Source organism: Perca flavescens, chromosome 5 (genome assembly GCF_004354835.1).
Source record: "Perca flavescens isolate YP-PL-M2 chromosome 5, PFLA_1.0, whole genome shotgun sequence".
Lineage (NCBI taxonomy): Eukaryota > Metazoa > Chordata > Actinopteri > Perciformes > Percidae > Perca > Perca flavescens.
Window position 1 is genome coordinate 22,217,085 of NC_041335.1, and position 23,070 is coordinate 22,240,154.

At 38.3% G+C, this 23,070-nt stretch overlaps 1 protein-coding gene across 3 annotated transcripts in view; it reads left to right on the forward strand.

The window, feature by feature from the left end:
* Positions 1-3,373: 3,373 nt before the first annotated feature.
* ipo11 (importin 11) overlaps positions 3,374-23,070 on the forward strand; it is a 146,384-nt gene continuing 126,687 nt past the window's right edge. For 2 of the 3 annotated variants that reach the window (XM_028577849.1, XM_028577851.1), the window contains exons 1-4: positions 3,374-3,537; positions 8,291-8,440; positions 9,826-9,926; positions 17,305-17,377. In XM_028577849.1, the coding sequence (XP_028433650.1) occupies positions 8,303-8,440; positions 9,826-9,926; positions 17,305-17,377 (312 nt within the window). In that variant the 5' untranslated portion in view covers positions 3,374-3,537; positions 8,291-8,302. Of the gene's footprint in view, positions 3,538-8,290; positions 8,441-9,825; positions 9,927-17,304; positions 17,378-23,070 lie in introns of those variants that run through there. The other variant, XM_028577850.1, reaches the window with a different exon arrangement.

Here is a 23,070-nt window from a genome sequence, read left to right on the forward strand (position 1 = left end):
TAGTAAACTACATGTAATCAAACTAGTAGTTGAACTACATTTCGCAGTAGCTTGCTGGTAGTTCAGCTATAGTCATGTTTGCATAGTGATTTGTGTAATGAAAATACTTTTTACATGCTAGTGTAGTTAACTAATGAAACTACAAACAATTGGGCCATGAAAGGAAAGGAATTTCTTTTTATTTTATCATTAAAAAATATATAATTTGGAATTGAACCCCCTTTGACCAGCCCTGCACCCTTTTCTTTCATCCTGACCACTTTGAAGGCATGCCAAATGCATTCATCAGGCAGCCACTTCTGTTTAGGGCAGGGTTAGGTCTCAAGGGTATTCCAGGAAACTAGAATGTCAGTTCACCTGTGAAAAATATGTGGCTATAGTTTTTAATGTTTTGAATCAGAATTTGTAAAACTAATCTTGAATATGGTAGCTGTCAATTATTCACATTACTGATTATTGCTATTTATTAACAAATGTTCAGAGACATTGCTGCATGCTATTTTAAAAGTTACCTGGCTAATTGAGTAATCCTGCTGGGTGAAATAACCCTGGATGGACCATATCCATTCCATTGATGTTTGTGATGAATTTATGCTTGATGATTTTGATTTCATGTAAAATGGTAAATACTTCATAAAATGTTTTAGTACAGGCCAAAAGTTTAGACACACCTTCTCATTCAATGCGTTTCCTTTATTTTCGTGACTATTTACATTGTAGATTCTCACTGAAGGCATCAAAACTATGAATGAACACATATGGAATTATGTACTTAACTAAGAAGTGTGATATAACTGAAAACATGTCTTATATTTTAGATTCCTCAAAGTAGCCACCCTTTGCTCTGATTACTGCTTTGCACACTCTTGGCATTCTCTTGATGAGCTTCAAGAGGTAGTCACCTGAAATGGTTTTCCAACAGTCTTGAAGGAGTTCCCAGAGATGCTTAGCACTTGTTGGCCCTTTTGCCTTCACTCTGCGGTCCAGCTCACCCCAAACCATTTTGATTGGGTTCAGGTCCGGTGACTGTGGAGGCCAGGTCATCTGGCGCAGAACTCCATCACTCTCCTTCTTGGTCAAATAGCCCTTACACAGCCTGGAGGTGTGTTTGGGGTCATTGTCCTGTTGAAAAATAAATGATGGTCCAACTAAATGCAAACCGGATGGGATGGCATGTCGCTGCAGGATGCTGTTGTAGCCATGCTGTTGTAGCCATGCTGGTTGAGAACCAGGCATGTAGAATCCATCCGTTCACCTTTTCTGCATCGCACAAAGACACGGCGGTTGGAACCTAAGATCTCAAATTTGGACTCATCAGACCAAAGCACAGATTTCCACTGGTCTAATGCCCATTCCTTGTGTTTCTTGGCCCAAACAAATCTCTTCTGCTTGTTTCCTAGCAGCTACTTGACCATGAAGGCCTGATTCGCGCAGTCTCCTCTTAACAGTTGTTTTAGAGATGTGTCTGCTGCTAGAACTCTGTGTGGCATTCATCTGGTCTCTAATCTGAGCTGCTGTTAACTTGCGATTTCTGAGGCTGGTGACTCAGATGAACTTATCCTCAGCAGCAGAGGTGACTCTTGGTCTTCCTTTCCTTTTCAACCCTGTCATGCTCAGTTCAACCCTATTATTTGATAGTTTTTTATTGATATTTTGAGGATAAGAAGAAATATGAGGTTAAAGGTTGAATATGTAATACTGACAGTTACTGCAGTCCAAATTCAAAATACTGGACAGAGACGTCTCCCCTGCTCCCTCTTCCCCACCCTCGAAGTTCAAGGGGGTTGCCAGGTTGAGAACACAGCATCAATGTTGCTAGATGCTAGTCTTGCATAGCCAGACTACTCCACAACACAGCGGAGTAGCTAACGTTAAATGCTGGCACAAAAGCCCGTGCTCACACGGAGCTCTGTACCCAACTGACAACCACCCTATCTTGGCTTAAAATTACGACAACAACCGCTAAAACATCATCACCTCGCCTTCCTCTCTACCGAACTAGCAAACCCACTTTCTCGGACTAAAATTATGGAAACAACCGCTAAAAACAGCACAAACTCACGGTCCTCTCTACCGATTTACAGCCACCCTTTTTAGTCTTAAAATTACTCACCGTTTGTCGGCTATGGCTGCTGAACAGGCTAAACGTTATAAACAGCTGTGGCCTGCTTGCCTGGTCCTCCGGTAATGTTAGCAGTTATGGCGTGACCAGTCGGAATTACTTCACTGGCTGTGTCTCAATTGTTTTGTGAGAAACTAACTTGAGTAACGTTACGTTATTAAATTCAATGTGAGTACACAAATGTTGAAATTATTGAAAATGCCCGTTGCTGGTAGCGGTGATAAATTAGCCTGAAGCTAATGCTCACCTGTTCAGGAGGAAATTAACCAACTCGGCATCCTTTTGGGCCTGGCTGTCAGAATGGGCAGTTTCAAAGGAGAAAATACTGGCTTTAGCATTGTTGTCAGAAAACATAGTATTTCAGCAGCCTGTTACCTTAATATCTGATGACATATTGTGGTCATTTTTGAGTTAATACAGTAAATATATTACATATTGCACTTTTTAATGTTTGTTGAATTGTGTATGGAATTTACAGGACAATCTGAAAAACTATGAAAGCCTAATCAAATCCTAATGTTAATGCATATTTTATGATAAAATATGAAGGGCGATGACCTGATTTGGCAGTCAAATGAGTGAGTATTTGAAAATAAAAAATCTACATGGAATATGATTTAACCAAGACATCTGATTATTAAGCTTCTACAAGATTTTTCTTGAATATCTTTTCAAATCATATTTACACATGAGGTCCAAGTTTTCTGACGGGGTGGAACTCAAAATAACTTTCACTGAGAAAAAAATACCTAATGATGATTGGGATTTCATGCATAAGGTAGGAAAATGTATTGTTGTAATGTAATGTATGTTTAACTAATCCACTATCACATGAAATGATCAGAAATATAATTAAGGTATTTTTTTCAGAAAAGGTCTGATCCAAAAGGCACCCGTCCCAGAGAATCACCCGTGTCCAGCTTTAGAGTTGCTGAAAGTTAAATCAGCTGTCATGTTCGACTACATGTTAAAACACAACCGAAGAGTGAGTTCACATTTATGAATACAAAATGCATGAATAAGTCTGATTAGGCAAGCGGAAGGCTAAATGTAAAAGCCAATTATATTTTATATATGTATAAAGTAGTGCTTAATACAGAGTTTTATTATTACTTTACAAAATACAACAATGATGATGAGAAGGACTAATGATGATACCTGTATATCTTTAGCATACAACCATGGATGTATAATAAGAAGCACACAACCACAGCAGCTGGCTCCATTCATTCAAGACCAGCGAAAGACGCCTGCCACTGCTAAACCTCAGACGTCATCAGCGCGCGCCTGCTGTGTTGCTCGCGCCATTCCTACAAACGTGTGTGTGTTTCCATCTCCCATTACATTACTATTGGCAGAGCTTTAACAGCCGCGGCTACAGCACAGATTTTGTTTTTTAACCGTCGTTCTTTTAGGTGAGTCCGGTTTTATGTTTCTATTTTAAGACATTTGCTTGAGGAAAGAGGTTATCTAATTTCACATACACTGTCGGCCCTTGATTTCGCATTGACTAAGTTTAGCATGCTTGCTAGCCCAAAGTTAGCGTTGGTGTTTGGGGTAACGTTATGCACGATTTGGAAGTGAAACGTTAGCCACTTTCATTGGTAAATGTGCGGTTATGTTATTTTCATTGTAAATGACACGCGAAGAGGGACACTAAAGCAACCTAGGCTATATTGCGATAATTTCAGAGCTAGCTAATGGGGTCAAATTTGAATAAAAATAGTTTGAATGTAAAGGTAGCTAGTTAACGTTACAGTTGTTGCTCTCTTCTGACCCCATACCACTCAGCTTGTTTTGGTTCTCTCTGCGCTTCGAAAACCAACTAACCCACTTCATAGACACGCTTTATAGCAGATGTGATTGTGATGATGTTGACATTTATCATAACGGTTTTATGCATATATACCCGTCGATTTCTATAGCTGTAACGTTAGTTAAGTGTTGTTGTATTGTAGCTACACTCGAGTGAACGGACCTCTCTAGTCAACACTGTGTGTTGGGGTCCTATCCAACGTTAGCCAGCTAAATGTCTGGTGTTTTGCATATGCAAAATGCAAGCCCCTGTTGCTAACACTGGCTAGCTTAAACGTTAGTTGTCAAATGCTGGCTGAGTGAACAAGTAAGCTAGCGGCATCAAAACTTTATCAGCTAGCTAGCTAATCACGCAGAATTCAGATGGCATTAACTAAAACGTTATCTCCGATGCGGCTTGTTTGATTTGACTAAAGCCAAGTTTTCCTCTGCCTGACCCTATTACAATATAACTGTCTGTTAGTGTTAACTATCTCACATTGTATGTTAGCATGCTAACTTACCTGTTACATAAGTTGCATATTTACTCATTTACACAATTACAAACTGTCAATAGCAGGCAGTCAAGCAAGGTTTATTTAGTAAATTCCTAGCGTATGTGGTGAGAGTGGGTGCATGCATTCATTTCTGACCTGGTCAAAACCCAGTATGTAACTGCGACATGTGCTTTTAAATGAGAAAACACTCGATATAAAATCTGACAATGAGCCCTTTTCACAGAATATATTTTTATAGGAAAAGCATTGGTGTAAATAATGACATAATAATGGCTCAATTCCATCTAGCTGCTTTGTTTTCAGCGTCTTGGTATTGTGCATCCTGGCTCACTGTCCCACTGCCATGGCTTACTAAGACACAAAATGGACAATGGAGCCATCGTTAATGTTATTAGTAACACCTGCGCTTCTCCTCTATGACAAGTCAAAAGATCTGCATTGAGAGAGGCCTATGCTGTTACAGATCTAGTGGACTGCTAGAGTATCAGCACCACCAACAACAACAACATCTGACCACATTCCAGCTGCATATGGATGTTGTACAACTTTGGTATCCTCCTTCGTCAGTTAAAGATGGTTTGACACATTTGTAAAACTGACAGTACCATCATGTGTAGGAATTATGAGGAGGCTTACAGTTGCACTGGAGGCACCTTACCTCACACTGATTGTGATTTCAAAGGTTTTTCCTACTGTGAGTAAAGGACCTAACCTGAGCAACCTAAATGATCATCTTGGGAGTTTTGCAGTGAGTGTCATCACTGAGAATGTCCACCCAAGTCATATGAGAGTCTTTAAATAAGACCAGGCCCTGCGTATAAACATGTACAGTATAAGCTTAATATGTAACACAGACATTGTTGACACATTTGTTAATCTTGACCGTATCTTAAATTGCTACACTGCTCACAACTTGTGAATACAGATTTTTAAACACTTAAAGATAACCCATTTATCACATTACAACATGCCCAAGGCACCTTGTTTCTGCCACGCTTACTGCTTATGCCATGAGGCATGTGTGCATAAGAAAAGCACTCAGTTGAGAATGGGGGTCTCTGCATAATCTGTTTTAGTCAGTTACTGGGGTCAAATTTTGCATATGCTGGGGATGTCTAAATTCCACCCAAAGCTTTATGCCATAATAATCATAAAATCTTAGTTTTCCCCAAATGAATAATTGCTTATACTGCAGGGATTCTACTACAAGGTAAAAACTCTGTAATACTTGTAAATGTGATTTTACAGGACTTAAAGTCAACTATCATTTGTATTGCGCTTCAGTTTGGACTTTTCTGTCTTTTTATTTAACTAATTAAATTAGTAAATTTTTTAGCCAAGTAGGGATGATATCATAAATATTAACATGCATCGTGATGCCAAAATCACAATGAAAATGTTTCAAGGCATGGTTGAAAGTCAATTAACATGCGCACAAGTATCTGGGTTTAAGTTTAAGTCTTATCCTGGTGTTGATCATATTTAGAGTATGGCGTTTAGATGGATCATAGCTTTTTGAATTGTAACGCCATTGCGTTGTCTTTTGACTGCTCCATATCCAGCTTCTCTCTGCCATTTCTCTACAAGCTGAGTTTCCCCAGCAGTTGAGGGTGATCACAGTTGGATTTCAGGCTGTATGGACTCTGCTGCAGTAATTGCTGGATTTAACTTCTACATCCAGTGATGGATGATGAGGGCAACAATATCTTCTAAAATGACAATGTTAGACTTCCAAATTAATTTCAGCATGTAGATTATAATTGCATCCTATGTTATAATTTTTTGTTATACTGACTATCCACTACGCGACTTGAGTTGATGATACAGCTACACACATGGCAGAGACTGTTTAGAAACCTGGAGTAGGTATAACTCGGCTCCTATCTAGGTAGTCCAGCAAGCAAATTTGTGTTTTTCAAAACTGAGATAAATGCTTATAAAGGTTTCTGAAACCAGGATATGATCTTTACATTCACAAAAAAATAACGGATACCCTATTGTGAGTGTGGATTAAATGCAATCACTGTTGCATTATGGTTGGCAGGTGGATATTTTTCATCAATTTTGTTTCATGTGGAAAATGATCCCTGTGTTTTGTGATGGCCACCAGAGACATAACTGCCCTTCATTAAGAGTAGACTGGTACTATTTCTGCTACAGTCACGCCATATAACAGAATAAAACCTAATCAATAGAACCTTCCTAATAGATTTGTTACTGAATTTAGAATTCAGGGATTGTTTATTAAAATAATCTGTCTCTTGTAATGTGACAACAGGTTTAGACAGAGCACTGTCTGCTACTGTATTCTTGTGTAGAGAGGGCATTAATTAAAAATGCAATTACAGAAGCACACAATGGATCATGATGCTGTGGATATTTGTTTCTGGGCTGTAGATGGCAGCCTTGCTCAGTATTTCTCCCCACTCTTATTGCAACTTACTTATGAAAGCTCACTTTGCCCACATTACCTTTGCGGGTCTCAAATATGACTGTTTCTCCTCACAGTCAGTTAGAATGAATTGCTTACTAACATAATTTGGATGTTTTGTGTAAAGTAGTTTTTTTTTTTTCCATAGTTTGTATTTGGAATGAACTGCTTCTTATAGTTTTTGACTGCAATATCTTGACATGATTAGTTGACAAGATAAGATCATGCTTTTCTTGTAGTTTTCAAAGTTTTTAATCTTGTGCAACTATTGGGAATGCACTCAACGCTGAGGAAGAAGAGAAGTTGGCTATGTTTTGGAGAAAAGTAAACAACCCTGTTATTTTTTTTTCCTCATCTGATAAACTATTATTGACAAACTCTTCTGGAGATGTTGAGATATGACCTCCATAAGGAATGATTCATGATCATGAAGTAGGTCTGGTTGGGTTTATTACTCTATCTGAGAATCCCTATTTTGAGGCACAGAGGCAACTGACTCGGGTACTTTTGAAACTGAAAAACCCTGTTGGACCTGTGAAGCTGGGGTGTTTGAATACTATCTGGGACATAGAGCAGCTCTTTGCATGGTGAAGATGACTGCCAGTGTGTCTATCAGGTGTGCTTTCCTTTATTCAGAAGGATTTGTTTCTTTCTCAGTATGTTTGACAGTGTTTTCAGCGCTACTTGATCTATAATAAAATGGGTGAGAAAGGGATAAAGCCAGACAAAGCAAAAAGGAAGTTTCCTTGTTCTGACATTTTTGTAGATGTAATTTGTAGGGGTGTGATGAGACGCTTACTCCACGAGACACATCACGAGATTGGGTTCACGAGAACGAGACAAGATTTCTTGTTGAGGTGAAAAGTTGTCTCGTGAGGCGATGTGATGTCAGCGTGATGAGTGTGGAATTACTATTTAAGATCCCCTGCCACTTTTAAATCATTTGTGTGGCAACATTTTGGTTTTCCTGCGGAAATAATAAACGGCGAAAGAGTGACAGACAAGACGAACACAATATGTAAACATTGTAAGAAAAAAATGCCGTATACCGTGGCTAACACGAGCACTATGCAAAAACACTTACAGCACCACAACCATTTTGGTTTTCCGCAGGAAAACCAAAATGTTGCCACACAAATGATTTAAAAGTGGCAGGGGGATCTTCAATAGTAATTTCACGCTCCATCACGCTGACATCACATCGCCTCACGAGACAACTTTTCACTTCGACAAGAAATCTCATCACGTTTTAATCTCGCGAGATCTCGTCACACCCCTAGTAATTTGACTGCTTCAGCTTCCAGTCGATGTTTTATTTTGCTGTTTTTTCCTCAACTCAGCCAGAACTTTTTACAACAAAAGCAATGAAACTCTTCTTTTGTCGGTTCCTTCCTCATCTCCCTCCCTTCTCATATTCCCCTGCAGATATATCCAGCTATGGATATGGACGGTGCCAGTTCAGTGGTGCTGCAGGCCTTAACCCAAGCTACCAGTCAGGACACAGCTGTGCTGAAACCTGCGGAGGAGCAGCTCCGACAGTGGGAGACGCAGCCAGGTTTCTACTCTGTCCTTCTGGTGAGGGGTGGTGTCAAATAATTGGGATACATCTGCTGGAGTGAAAACTATTAAAACTTTAATGAATGTGGTGTATCTTACAGAAAATGTTAGGTTTGTGCGCATTTCTGACGGACATTTTAAGTAAGTTCAAAATGTTTAAGTAACTTAATTTAAACAATAGGAGAGTGTTTCTTTGTGATCAGCTATTATATTATATTTTTAAATTGTCTACTGCAATCACATGGGAAAAGTAACTACATTTACATACTGTGAATCATTTTTTTTTTTAAATCGAGAATCGTTTTTGAATTGAATATTGAGCCTAAAAATCGATCGAATCGTGACATTTTCTGAATCGTGCACCCCTACTATCCACAACACTAATGTGGCTTGTGTAGCATTTTATTTGTCTGACCTGTCTAGCTAATCCTCTAATCACAGTACACAGTATTGATTTAAAATATGCAATATAAGGGCTTTTTGTGCCTGCCTTCAGATGATCAACAAAGTCTAACTTCTAGTTTTGTGTTATTAGAGACACACATGGGTCGACATTTCAGAAATTGTTCTTGACAAAATTTTGTTTATGCTTCATTTTGTGTAGCTGCCAGTGCTGCCATTGTCAATATCAATTAAACCAAAGGTGCACAATGTCTCCTGTCTCGTTTAATTTAGGAGAGTTATGTCTCTGTACATCACGAGGGACAGCATCTATAAATGAAATGTTAGCCATACCAGCTAAATTCCAGTTGCCTTGATGAATCTAATAAAAGTTTAAGGGCAATGGGCAGATTTCTACTTGCATATTCAAGTAAAGATGCACTTGACTTTGCAGCCATGCTAATGGCCTTCCATTCCCTTGATACAGAACAGAAGCTGTTTTATATCACAGTTAAAGCAAAAATAAAACTTACTACTTTCATTTAACTCATGTTTGTTCCTACATCTTCTAAACCTGGAAATACGGGAGCCAAGATTCAAATTGATGATATTACTGTGCTGTTCTTTATGGAGCGCCTGCCTTTGCAGTGAGTAGGAGAATGACTTTGAGAAGACTGTGAGAGTACTCAGCCAGATTTTCTAGGGTTATGGCTACATTTTACAGCTCAGAAATGTAAGCACTTATAAGATAATAAAAAATTACATTAGCGTGTTTCCAACTTAGACGCTAGGTCACAAAGTCAGTGTGCCCTATTTTAATGGAGCCGCTCCTTAAAGTATGGCTTGATGGCATCACAGGTCTGCATCATTATTCTTCAGTATTGTTTGAGTTGTTTTCTCTCGTAGAGTCTGAACTGTCACACTTCATTAAACTGAGTATGTCCTTAAATTGCCTGGTGTTACCCATTTAAGTTAACAAAAACAATGTCGGCTAAGCATTTTTTTCTTCTTCCCTCCCATAGAATATCTTCAATAACCACATGCTCGATGTGAACGTCAGGTGGCTGGCTGTGCTGTACTTCAAAAATGGCATTGACAGATACTGGAGGAGAGTAGCGCCTCAGTAAGTGCCTGCTTGTCTCATGTTCCCTATTGCTGTCAGCCTTGCTCTCCCACTTTTCCATCTTAGGCTTTTCTTTTCAACTGTCTCATCACACTCTTATTCACTCTTACTCTGCCTCTGTTTATCAGTCTTAATCTCTCGCCTGTTTTTGAGGCTTTGTCATTCTCAGATATTTTTTGTCACAGATTTGTCGCTGCATTTTTCTGTTTTGTTCCTATTCCTCATTGCCTACATCCCCATTGTCTTTTCTTTTACCAGTTATAGCTTACGTCTGCAGTTCTTCTCCACCACTTTTCACAGCATTCTTCTTTCTCGTTTTTACCTTCTATCCTGATTATTCATATCATTGTGCTCTGATTTTATACTCTGTTTATTCCTTTGTGTCTCTTTTGTCTGTTGGTCGATCGGCTTTGAGGATTTCAAATCCCACAGTCTGTCTTTGGGAACCTGACTAGCTGGCTTTTGTTAGATTTGAATTAAACATTTGCTCTTAAATTCTCAGGACAGTTTGCTCGATGTGTTTAGTTATCTATCTCTTTGTCACTTCAGATTATTGCTATTCTCTTTAAAGTTTTCTCCTCTTACTAAGGTTTTTCCACTCTTGTCAGTAGTACAGTAAACCAAATTCCATTTGCTAGAGTGCTGTGCAAAGGGCTTTTGGTCCTTGGACCATTTATGTGATTACCTTTGGACCATTTATGTGATTACCTTTTGTACCATTGCATTAATCCAATAGTTGGATACTACGTGGTGTCACTATTCAAAGCTTAGGCCACATTACATTGTATTTTTATTATTACTGTTATTAACAGTAAAAATGTATTACAACTAAGATTAGTCTGAGTTTAGAAAAAAATTTAACCGCGAGAAAACAATAAATCTAACATGCTGAAATATTGTTATATCCCTTAGACATGCATGTTGAATTCTTAGGTCCATTTTGATTTTGACTTTTATTTCTGTGAGAAACTGGCCAAATGTAGATACTATGTTGTGTCAAGATATTGCAGAAAAAACCCCGAAAATGATTTATTGCGAATTAAGTAACACTTACAAGGAATTTGCCTTGGTGGTTGGTGCATATATAAACATGTTAAACATTAATATGAAATTAAACAATTAAATTAGTTAATGGTCAATGCAACATCACTGGATAATTTGTGGTTTTTGTATCACTCCCTCAATGAGCAAGAACCAAACAGCCATCCCTTCGGTACTGCTGTTTGATTTGTCTGTCTTTTAATATAAAGTTGTAAGGAGAAACCAGTCAAAGAGTACTAGAATGTACTGACTTAATATGCCTTTTGCCAGACATTTTGACACATCAAGGCTGAAAAAGCACATGTGTAACTAATGTTGTAAAAGAAATGGTGCGAGTCAGTTGTGGTTGGTTTTCAGTTCCACATTCCTAGTATTGTGCATGCTGGCCTTCTGGCATGGAGGAATGGCTTATTTTAAGTGTAATGGAGCCATCATTGATGTTATTAGTTCCCCCTGTGCTTTTTCTGCTTTGACAAGTCAAAAGGACTGCTGTGGAAAAAGGTCAATTCCTTTTTCATAACTTGGAAAAAGTCCCTCTCATGCCCTTTTATTAATGATATCTTGTAGGCCTGCTATTTGTCCATAATGCTAGAATTATGAGATTGTAATAATAAATAAAATCTAAAAAAACAACAGTGAGAGAGTGTTAGCAGAAGCAGAGGAGTTTCTGTCACAACTTCACCTACCTCTCAAAGTGCACAGAGAAGGGATAAGTCTAAAGAGGTCAACACTTGTAGTATAAAAATGTACGACCAGATCAGAATCATCATGATGATGACCCCGATGAAAGCCACAAGCAGAAACGCGTTGGTCTGAAAATATATGCTACAAGCAGACTGGATAAGACTCTTAGTGCCAGACACATTTTTTCTGTGGGCAGTGAGATGTTAAATTGTTGTGCTATATTGTAATTTATATTTTTGTGCTTCATTAACTTTCAGCTCAGAAAGGTACAGGTTAAAAAATACAATTATTAAAACTGACATTTTTGAAAGTCACAAGTCAAGTAATAACTAATATAAATCATGGATCAGTAATCAGGTGTACCTCAAAGCTGTTTCTTTCTGCAGTCAGACAGTTTTCAGTTTCACTAAAACAATTGCCCTGCAACTGAGAAAACATTTATGAAAATGTATGCACACTGAATGATTTGCTTTTTTTTTTTCTTGCATTTTTGAGTGTATTTTGTGGTGTCTTATGGGGCACATACACTTTGGCTTTTGACTGTTATGAGGTGCCTCCCCAACGTGAAATCATTCTGCTTTTGCAAATATAATGTGCCATAGTTTGACATTTTAATTTAGTTTTTTTGTTAGTGTCATGCATACAAGCATACCCAGCCTACACAAGCTTACAAGACACCACAGGTTTATATAAGCCAGGTCCAGAATGCATGCATTTGCATAATCTTTTTTTAAAATGCTGACAGGCATGCTCATTCCTGTTCCTTTTCCCTGAAAGGCTTTTAAAATACTTATTGCATTGCTTTGAATGACCTGAAAAAAGAGTGATGTCTCTAACAGAGTAAAACCAAAAGTAATGTGCTAGTTGAAATAAAAAATCAAAGCAATTTACTACAGAACATATACATAGGGATGGAACGGTACACAGAAGTCACGGTTCAGTTCATACCTCGGTTCAGACATCACAGTTCGGTACAATGGAGGGAAAAGCAAAAGAAAAATACAGAAGGCAATATTTTTTTTTTATTGTGTATGTCTCAGGCTGTACCACCTAGTGTCATACAGTCTCTCCCCTGAGCTAGCTGCAACAGCCTGAAGTGTGTAAAGTAAGATGTAAACAATAAGTACCCCACATCATCTCCAGACTCCATCTGTAACTTGTAAAGAAAATAAGACAATCGGCTATAAAAAATGAAAATGCAGCATCTCTGTTCTCCACAAAACTAAACTACCTGAATGCAACATTATCACGACGTCTCCCGTCCATTTTTCACCGCAGAAAGCTGCTCCCTGCCTGGCTAAAGCTAATATAGTTTGCCTGAAGAAACGAGGCGTCTTTCCCAACTAACGTTAGGGTTTGGAGCCGCGACGTTGGAAACGTAACACTAATCTACAACAGCAGTCTTATCAACCACTCTCTGGCCTGTACTACTGGAACTGACTGGGAAACCAAATTTTTCCCAAACATGCAATCTTAAAGGGGCCGGCGGGTCCTCTAACTCTTGTGGGTCGCCACCACTCGCCATACTCGTCCTTAGTGCTGCTATCTCTGACTCCCTAAAACCGCATGCATAGGCGGAGCTCGGCTACATAGGCGGCACGCCAATCAGAGCTAAGGCGGGGCTACAGATTAGGTGTCTCTAAAGAACCTGCATATCTAACAGTAGTTCTGCTTTACATTATTTCCACATTACATTAATTCATTTGCATGTGAGTTTTATTTATTTTTATACTGTGTATTCTCCGTGTAAATTCATGCTCGTGTAAACCATGACTCCCGTACCATTTCGGTTCAATACGAATACATGTACCGTTCCACCCCTACATATACACTATAAAGTTGTTCCTACCTGAGGCCTGTACTACGAAGCAAGATTTGGTGTTACCGATTTTAACTTCAGATTCAACCCAGGGTTTTGTGTATCACGATGGTGGTTATCGGATATGTTGTCGTTTTGCCTGTAAAGCCGTGTCTGTGTTCTTCATATTTATGTAGAATTATAGTTTGCTCATATGCGGCTCTGGTAGACTTGTCCATGTTTGCAATTGGTCATATAGAGCAAAGATTGCCTCCTTTTATGTGAACGCACGCGCCGCTGGATTGGGAAACCTGGGTTGATTGAACTAGCTGATAACCACCGTTGTGACACAGCTTGTGCGGGACCGCGGATGTTAAGGTTATTGAAGCTGGGTAACTGAAATAAATCCAGGGCATGTTGATCTTGATTCGTAGTACAGGCCTCTGCTGTTTGACTGGCTGTATATTTTCAAACTTAAATGACACTTCAGAGCAAGCAGAAGTGGATGTGAATGAGAGATTTCTATTTTATTAATACAATAACATTAAAGTTTTTCATACCAAATCTGCTTTTGTTCTGTATTATACATTTTTTAAACCGTCAACTGAATAAATGCTCAAGCAGAGACACCTTATTTAGGAGATCAAAAACATTTAGACAACCAGCCTTGGATTAAGATGGAACTAAAATGCTTTGTATTTACTGTAAGTTTAAAATGTATCCCCACCAACAAATTATGTGGCCTAACTGAAATAAGAGCCCTGCATTTTAGCCAGAGCCTGACGCTGCCCGACTTATTTACGTTCCTTGGGCTGGGCTTCTGGCCAATTTTCACACAATAGATCACACGCGGGCCGAACATTGGGCCTGTATCAGGCTTCTCCTTTGTTATGTTTTAGACATCCAATAAATTAAAAAAAAGAAATTATGAAATGTGCTGCGCTGGTGGAAACAACACAAGACCATGCTACCACGACTGTTGTCGCATGGTGTTTAGTGTCCCTTCCAGCTGCAGCAGCAGCGACTGCGAGCGTGTCTTCAGCACAGCTGGAAGAGTTATAGAAGACAGGAGGACTGGACTGAAACCCTCCACGGTGGATGCTGTGCTCTACAAGAGATTGTACTTCTGTCGCGTGAATTTGATTGTATAGCTCGTTTGTTTTTCTGCACACCGTTGCGAGCAGCAGCCTGCCTCAGCTTGTCAAAAATGCCTATAAAGGCTACTATGGTGGTCATAATAAACATTTAGGTTTATGGTTGACATGTTTAATATCTAATGGATATTTATTGTAGGCAAGTCAAGTGTTGACTTGAAAAACTAAATTGATCAAACGTGGTCAACTCGCTGTCGAGCGGCCGCTTGGTTGCTTGTTGTGGTGGAATTTCCAGCATTCATCGAGGAATCTTCTTCACGGATGTGAAATGAGTTGTGCTGCTCCTGAGTTTTTCCTTAAAGCTATAGTGCGTAGTTTGTCGCCCCCATGAGGAATTCTAAGTAATGACAACAAAAGTGCTGTTGCACCCTCATGATACAAGCCTTCCGTAATCGTGCAACACCCCCACCCCTCCTCCACGCAGTTGCTTGTTGTAACCAAGGAGGACACGGAGGATTAAAAAAACATGATGGACTCTTCGGAAGAGGTTATCTTCACTCAATCATCTGTGCGTGAAAGTCGCCGAGAGACACAATCTTCTGAACATGGCCATACTGAGAAATACAGAGAGAGTTGTGTGGAGCTGAAAGTCTTAATTAGCTTTGTAGCAACTTATTTGGCAATGGCTTGAATGTAACTGACGTTTATTAATATAAAAAAGTTACGCACTAAAGCTTTAACGGTCGTCATTTAAAAAAAGGCAACATTAATTCAACAAACAAAATAATGCTCCAAACATTTTTCTAAATTAACTTAATGTAGAAATGTAATATAACCACTTTTCCATTTAAACAAAACTGAAGGGTTTTAATGGCTGCAACAGTAGCATAGGCTGTGTTATAGGGAGGAGGTAGAAACAACACAGGCTCCAGTCGGGTTTGGGCCAAAAATTCTGATAAGCTGTCGGACAAGGGCTGGACTAGGGCCTGAGCGTCTGATCAGGGCCAGGCCTCTACTTTCTATTGTATCAGGATAACTTTACTCTGTGAATCGTCTTGTGCCTTTCTTGCCCAGTCATTTTTAGTTGTTTTTTTTGTGCTTATAAATACAAAACAAGGCTCAGGCACACACTTGCTTATGTTAATGTCAATTTTAATCTCTCATCCCATCTTTCATTAAAACTTTCCTCGCTCCCAGATTCTCAACATATGTTTGTGTTGTAAATCTTGTTTCACTAATTCACACACTCCACAGTAGTAATTTGTCTTCCACCCATACCTCCTCTCTCCGCCGAAGGTTACTGCATGATTTATTCCTCACTCTTCCTCACATCAAACACCCTCCCACTCCGTCTAGCTTCAGCAGCAGTTGAAGTTGGCAGAACAGGCTAAATTATTGCAAAAATAATTTTGACACTGTCACTCTTTTGCACACACACCCTACTCTTTTTGAGTTGGGAGAGAGCAGGTTTATCCAAAGCTTACTGATTAAATCAAGCAGCTGGAAGGTCCTGCACTGTAGTGTTATAAAGGGATTTAATTGATCCCATAACAACTTGGCTGATAAATGTGATATTTAAGTATGCAAGTCAAGAATTTGAAATGAAATTCTAAGGAGTTTCTTAGGATGTGAGCTACATTCAACAATGCCTTATTATTATTATTATTATTATTATTATTATTATTATTATTATAATAATGTGAAATGGTGGCTCAGTGTTCAAAACTTGGCCTTACATTTGTCTTCCTATATCCTTATTAGAGATGCACCGATCGACCGGCTGGTGACCGGATTTTTTTTTTTTTTTTTATGCCGGTCAAATGCTGTGAATAAATAACATTGTAAAGGCTGCCATACACAATGCATAGGAATTATATATAGGCTAGCAAATCATAACAATAAACCCACTATTAATTACATTATCTTAATGCAGTGTAACTACTGTAGCATGTAAATAATACACATAAAATACAAACTTGAGCAAGGATGTTCAACAATCGCCATTATATCGAATCAAGATCCACGTGCAGCCTAGCTAGCAGGTGAAGAACACAAACAACGGAATCGCCAGCTAACAATGAACTGACAACATCAGTTATACGACTTACAGTTCTCACACACGCGATTTCCACTGGCTAGTTATACTCCGGACAGCGGCTCAAGTCTTTTTCCTTTCTCCCTTTTCCGCCGGGTGGCCCGCGTGCCAGCTCGCGGTGTGAAGCGTGTGTCCGCTATTCTCAGTCAACAATCACAGAAGTTTAGTTTGCAAAATATATCACTTTTTTTTTTTTTTTTTTTTTTTTTTGGGATATTGGATGTGAAAAGAAGGAAATGGTTCTTCGATAACATTGCACTTTAGATGTGTGAGAATTTCTCCACACCAGGAGTAATTTATATAGTTCTATTTTATAGCGATCGATTATCTGTTCAAAAAATTTTCTGTTCTGTGCAAAATGTAAAATGTTCTATTAAAGAAAAGATAGAAAATAAATATTTGTGTGTGCTGTAAAGTGGTTAGAAAAAATGTGCACAACTGGTCCAACTAGTCAGACAGGCAAAGCTTAAAGTGTTTCACTGGTAATCAGGTGAACGTAGTTTTTGAGAGATGTCCTTCTTGTTAACCACACACATTGGTGTGTGTGTATTTCATTGTTGACTTTTTTTCTTTTCTTTAGCCAGTCCAGATATTGTTACTCTTTCTCTTCTTCATTCTTTCTTGTCCCGCTTACCTCTTCTGAACATCTTACTGGTTTGTTCACAGTGCTTTATCAGAAGAGGAGAAGACATCATTGCGTGCTGGCCTCATCACAAATTTCAATGAGCCGGTCAATCAGGTTAGTGACAAAATTCAGTTCTGTTCAGCTTTATAAACTGGTACAGTGTCGTAGTTAAGATTACTTGGTATAAAACCAGATAATGTACAGTACAAAGAAGCTGTCTAAAAGCACATACCAGTTTTTGCAAGTCCATTTTACTTGTATTTAAATAAAGTTTTGCTATGTTGTACTGTAATGATTAAATTATGGTATGGGTTATTCTCCATAATTAACACTAGATCTGCAATCGTTATCAAAGTTATTAGTGTTAGTGATTATTTATATTGCCCAAAATCACATATTTGCCTCAAATGGCTTTACAATTTAAATGGCATATGAACTAACGTAACTAGTTTGTTACCCCTTTTGTTATAGGTTAAACTTGAGATTTTTGTAGTAGTTTGGCTTAAACATGCAGGTGCACTCCACTATAATTAGACCTGCACTGATGTCAAACTTCATTGAATGTAGGTCATTATTTCTTTGTATAATTTGGTATAGTAGACTCTAAAAAAATGAATGTTCTTTTTTGCTACATTGCCTTGTTGTGCATAAAAGAAATGAAGTGTGAGGGAGAGAAATAATCCTTTAGAAGCCAAGTTATTAACAAAGTGGTGTGAAGGCAGGTGTTGTGAAATACATTGGTATTTCAACGACCTGTTGACACAAACTATTTTGGAATTTTTCTGATGACATCTAGTAAGATCAGACCAGCTGTTCCATCCAAACAAAAGAGAGAAATGCAGCTTCTATTCTTGTCTTTTGGAGGTAAAGAGAAGATTTTCCATTAGGAAAGTAAAAGGCTTTGTACCCACCACTGGCATTGAGAAGGCTGTTATTTCACATTTAGAACCACAATGTGTAAAGGAGTGTTTTTGTAATGAGTTTTGCAGAGTATCTATTGGAATACATTATAGCGGCATCAAACACCATCCTGTTTACAATCCCAACTGCTCTGTATCTCAGTAAAACTGCACATTTTAGAGTGGCCTTTTATTGTGGCCAGCCTAAGGCCTAGTCCACACGGACACGGGTATTTTTATAACCGGAGTTTTTTCTCCTCCGTTTAAAAAAAAAAAAAAAAAAAAAAAAACGTCCACACATGCTCGGTTTAAAATAAATCTCCGTCCACATGAAAACGCAAAAACACGCTGTCAAGCGCTGTCAAGAGCTGTCAAGAGCATGCCACACCAGCAGGCGGCGATATAACCCAAATCGTAAAGTCACCTTGGCCAATCAGAAGCCTAGAAAAAAGTTACATCCCTCTCATCCGCCATTGCAAAGAATCGTCAACAAACATCAACAAAGCAGTTAACGGCGCACAATATGACGTCAAACACAGCGGATAACGGCGCACACTCTGACGTCGCAAGGCAAAAAACCCGGTTATACTGTCCACACGACAACACTGTAACCGGCGGTTCTGAAAATGCTCACCCTGGCCGGAGTTTTCAAAAATGTTCGGTTACAGTGCCCTGAAACTGCGTTTTCGTGTGGACGGAAGGCCGAACTGCGTAAAAAAAGTCACGGTTATAAAAATACCCGTGTTCGTGTGGACATGATGTAAGGAACACCTGTGCAATAATCATGCTGTCTAATCAGCATCTTGATATGCCACACCTGTGAGGTGGATGGATTATCTTGGCAAAGGAGAAGTGATCACTAACACAGATTTTTTTGGGGAATTTTATGCCTTTAATTGACAGGACAGATGAAGAAATGAAAGGGGGGAGAGAGGGGGAATGACATGCAGCAAAGGGCCGCAAGTTGGAGTTGAACCCGGAGTACTCCACATATAGAGTAAGCCTCTATATGTGGACGCCCGCTCTACCAACTGAGCTATCTGGGCGCCCACTAACACAGATTTAGACAGATTTGTGAACAATATTTGAGAGAAATAAGCCTGTTGTATACATAGAAAAAGTCTTAGATCTTTGAGTTCAGCTCATGAAAAATGGGGGCAAAAACAAAAGTGTTGCATTTATAATTTTGTTCAGTGTATTTAATTGAGCTTTAGTGACAACTTTCTGTACATTCACTATTTCAATATACAGTAGATGCCTGTATGCCAAAAATGGGTAGCCCAATTACTGTAGACATGCGAAAGTTAAACTTTCCCAAATTGGTCTAAATAGGATTTAAGCAATGAATAGAAGCAAATGTTACACAATCAAATAAGAAGGTTAGAACGGATGATTAAAGACACAAATTGTGCATATGGGGACTTCATTCGAGAGTCAAAAAGGTTGCTATATTATTTTTACAGTTCTCAGGGGAATGCTGCAACAAACTAATAATTCAGAATCAAACGGTGGGTAATACATCTGTGTGAGGGGACATGGCAGGTGGCCTTGAATGTAAGCTATCCATCCTGCTTTCTACAGCTTGTGTATCCCTGAGGGACAGCCCTCCATTTAAACCATTTAAACATAATTTGTCTCACCAGTCACTGCCCCTCCTTGTCGTATCAATCAGGGTTGTGTGTGAGTTTCAGAAGAAGAATAAGAAGTAGAAGACATACTTTATTATCCTGCAAGGTGAAATTATATTACACTGTTGGTGTTACATATTACACGCAGGCCCGAATATGCACAAACAGGACCTTATACATGCACTAATGAAGTGCTGTCAGGAGGGCTGCCCATTAAAGGCACCTAGATCAGTTGGGGGTTCGGTGCCTTGCTCAAGGCATTGGCATTGCCCAGGAGCTGAACTGGCACCTCTCCAGCCAAGCCAAGTCCCTACGGAATGAGCTATTGCCACCCACAATCGCTGTTATGTGTGCAGTTTACATTTATATGTTCTATAATCCAGGCACATTTTATGACCTCACCTGGCTTTACAAAACCTAATGACTTATTGATACTTGAAAATTAAATTTACATGCATGCACACGGATTATTTATTACTTAGTTAAATTAGATTGTTAAATGCATAAAGGTGTTTTCATTGAAGCATGCATTCTATAGCAACAATGCAATCAATTCTTTTCTCTTTTTTTCTAAGTGATTGTGGGTTGTGCTGTTAAACAATAATGGGCATCAAAAGAGCTAAAAGTGAACACGTTGCCATTGCTGCTTAAATTGGTAATATACATTTAAAATGGCCTAGATTATTGGATTTGGGAATTCAAATGAAACTGCCATTACATAAAATATTAGGTCCGCTAAACATGTCCTATACTTTAAAGTCCTGTTAGTATAATTTACAAGTTAACTGTCTGATTTCTACGGTTGTTACAGGGCCATCAACTTTCTGTCTACCATTATCAATATAAATTCAGTGGACAAAATATTATTAGCGCTTCTCTGCATTTTCCAATACAATTCGCAAACTACAGTCTCCAAAATGACCATAAAACTGGCAACTGTATATCTGTTGTCACCACAAATAACCACATCTGTAATATGTGGATACAAATAAACTAAACCTGCTCATTTAACTGGATGTTTATGCTACTACTTTCTTTTCAGATGGAACTGTGAAAAGTTAATTATTTTGGCAGGAAATGTGAACCACAGCTGTCAATGTAAGCATATGCTTATATGGTGTAAACAAATCAGCTTTTAAAGGTGGTTTAAATTATACCATATATTATGGTTCAGAGGTGGGTAGAGTAGCCAAAAATGTTACTCAAGTAAAAGTACTGTTACTTCAGAATAATATGACTCAAGTAAAAGTAACAAGTAGTCATCCAAATAATTACTTGAGTAAGTAAAAAAGTACTTGGTGAAAAAACTACTCAAGTACTGAGTAACTGTTGAGTAACGTCTGATTTATTTTTTAACACAAGCATTCAATCAGATGGACAAAAATACTAAATCATCTTTAGGCAAAATATAGTTCATCCAATCAATAAAATTAATTAATTACAAAATAGCTTAAATTAAAATAATCCAGGTAAATTCAAGTAGTCTATAAAATAAAATCAATAAAATAATAATACATAAAAAATAAGAGAGAGAGAGGGGGAGAGAGCGAGAGGGGTGCACTCATACAAAAACATTTAGAGACAGACAACACCGTTAACATTCCCTGATGGATATATTTATGAAATATATAGATTTTAATGGGAGGGAATTACATATCTGCTATTTCTTGGCTTCTTGAGCCGTGTGTCGCCAACGCGCACAGCAGTTTGAATTATGTTTTTTATATTTTTTATTTGCTCTCATGATCGCTTCCACTGCCAGGGTTGCAACTGCAAATAGGCTAAAGCAACGACAGTTTATGGAAAGGACACGTGTAATTATGGTCAGATCTTGTGCCTGACTGATGGGGAAGTGATACTGATAAGTGTTGTGATTTACGCATCTACAGTGTCGCTTTTTTTTTGCCAGCTGTCCTGTTTTAGGAAGCAGCGACTGTATTGCGTTTTGCCTGTAAAACCGTGTCTGTGTTCTAAGGGTGCACGATATTGAAAAAAATTTGATATTGCAATATCGATAATGAATATTTCGATATTAATTTCGATATTTTTAAACATATGTAAAATTACCAAAGTTATGGGAAAACACATCGAAAATAGATTTCATATTTCCTAGTGCTAAAACAATACATTTAAAATGTTTCCTGAATTGAAAGAATATTATATATATATATATATATATATATATATATATATATATATATATATATATATATATAATATAAAAAAATATCTTATTTCACCAGTAAATTCCTGTTAACGAAAAAAAAAAAAAAAACATTGGCTGGGAAAAGGGTATTTTACAATTACTTTGAATGCCCGACGAGGCTGGCGAGGCCAAGGGCCAAACCTTATATATATATATATATATATATATATATATATATATATATATATATATATATATATATATATATATATATATATATATATATATATATATATATATATATGTATGTCAATGGGTCAAACACTGTATGGGAAAGCGTATTTTACAATTTCTTTGAATGCAGCACGAGGTTCAGTCTGTGCTGTTTTTCAGACAACAGCAGCTACAATCTGGTGTTACAGTTATCTCAAGTGAAATACAGACACACTCTTCACCGTTTAGCTGTCAGCATTTTTACATAATTTTTTACTCTGTTAAAATGCTCGGTTAGCTGCTAGCTAACGGTAGGCTAACGTTACCTGCTGCCAGGTGTAGCGCTAACTAGCTAACGCTAATGCCAAGTGTTTGTTAACTAGCTAGCCTCCCGTGCGGCGATGTTTCAGTTCCCTCTAACGTCCGTTTTTGGATCATCAGAGAGAAGCACAGTCATTTAAGTGGCACCTAAATAAGGCGCTCCACGCAGCTGATGTTTGTTTATACTTCTCCGCTGGAACCAAGTGATGTGTATTTTACAGAGGTGCATCAAAGAGTGTAGACGTAACAAGAGGCTAAACTCAATAGAACGTTGTGCTGCAACTTTCAAACGAACAGTCTGAGTGCAGCTCCGCCATCTTGGACTGAATGCAACACAATGTTCTATTGAGTTTCTCCTCTTGTTGCTTCTATACTCTTTGGTTACATGTCGGGCGGGATGCAACGTAAACAAAATATCGCGTAATTATCGCAAGACTTCCGGTATAATATCGCGCAATGTGATATCGCGATAACGATATTGAGTCGATATATTGTGCACCCCTACTGTGTTCTTCATATTTATGTAGAACTATAGTTTGCTCTTCTTATGTAAAATATGTGGCTATTTATCTATTGGTCATGTTGTGCAAACATCGCCTC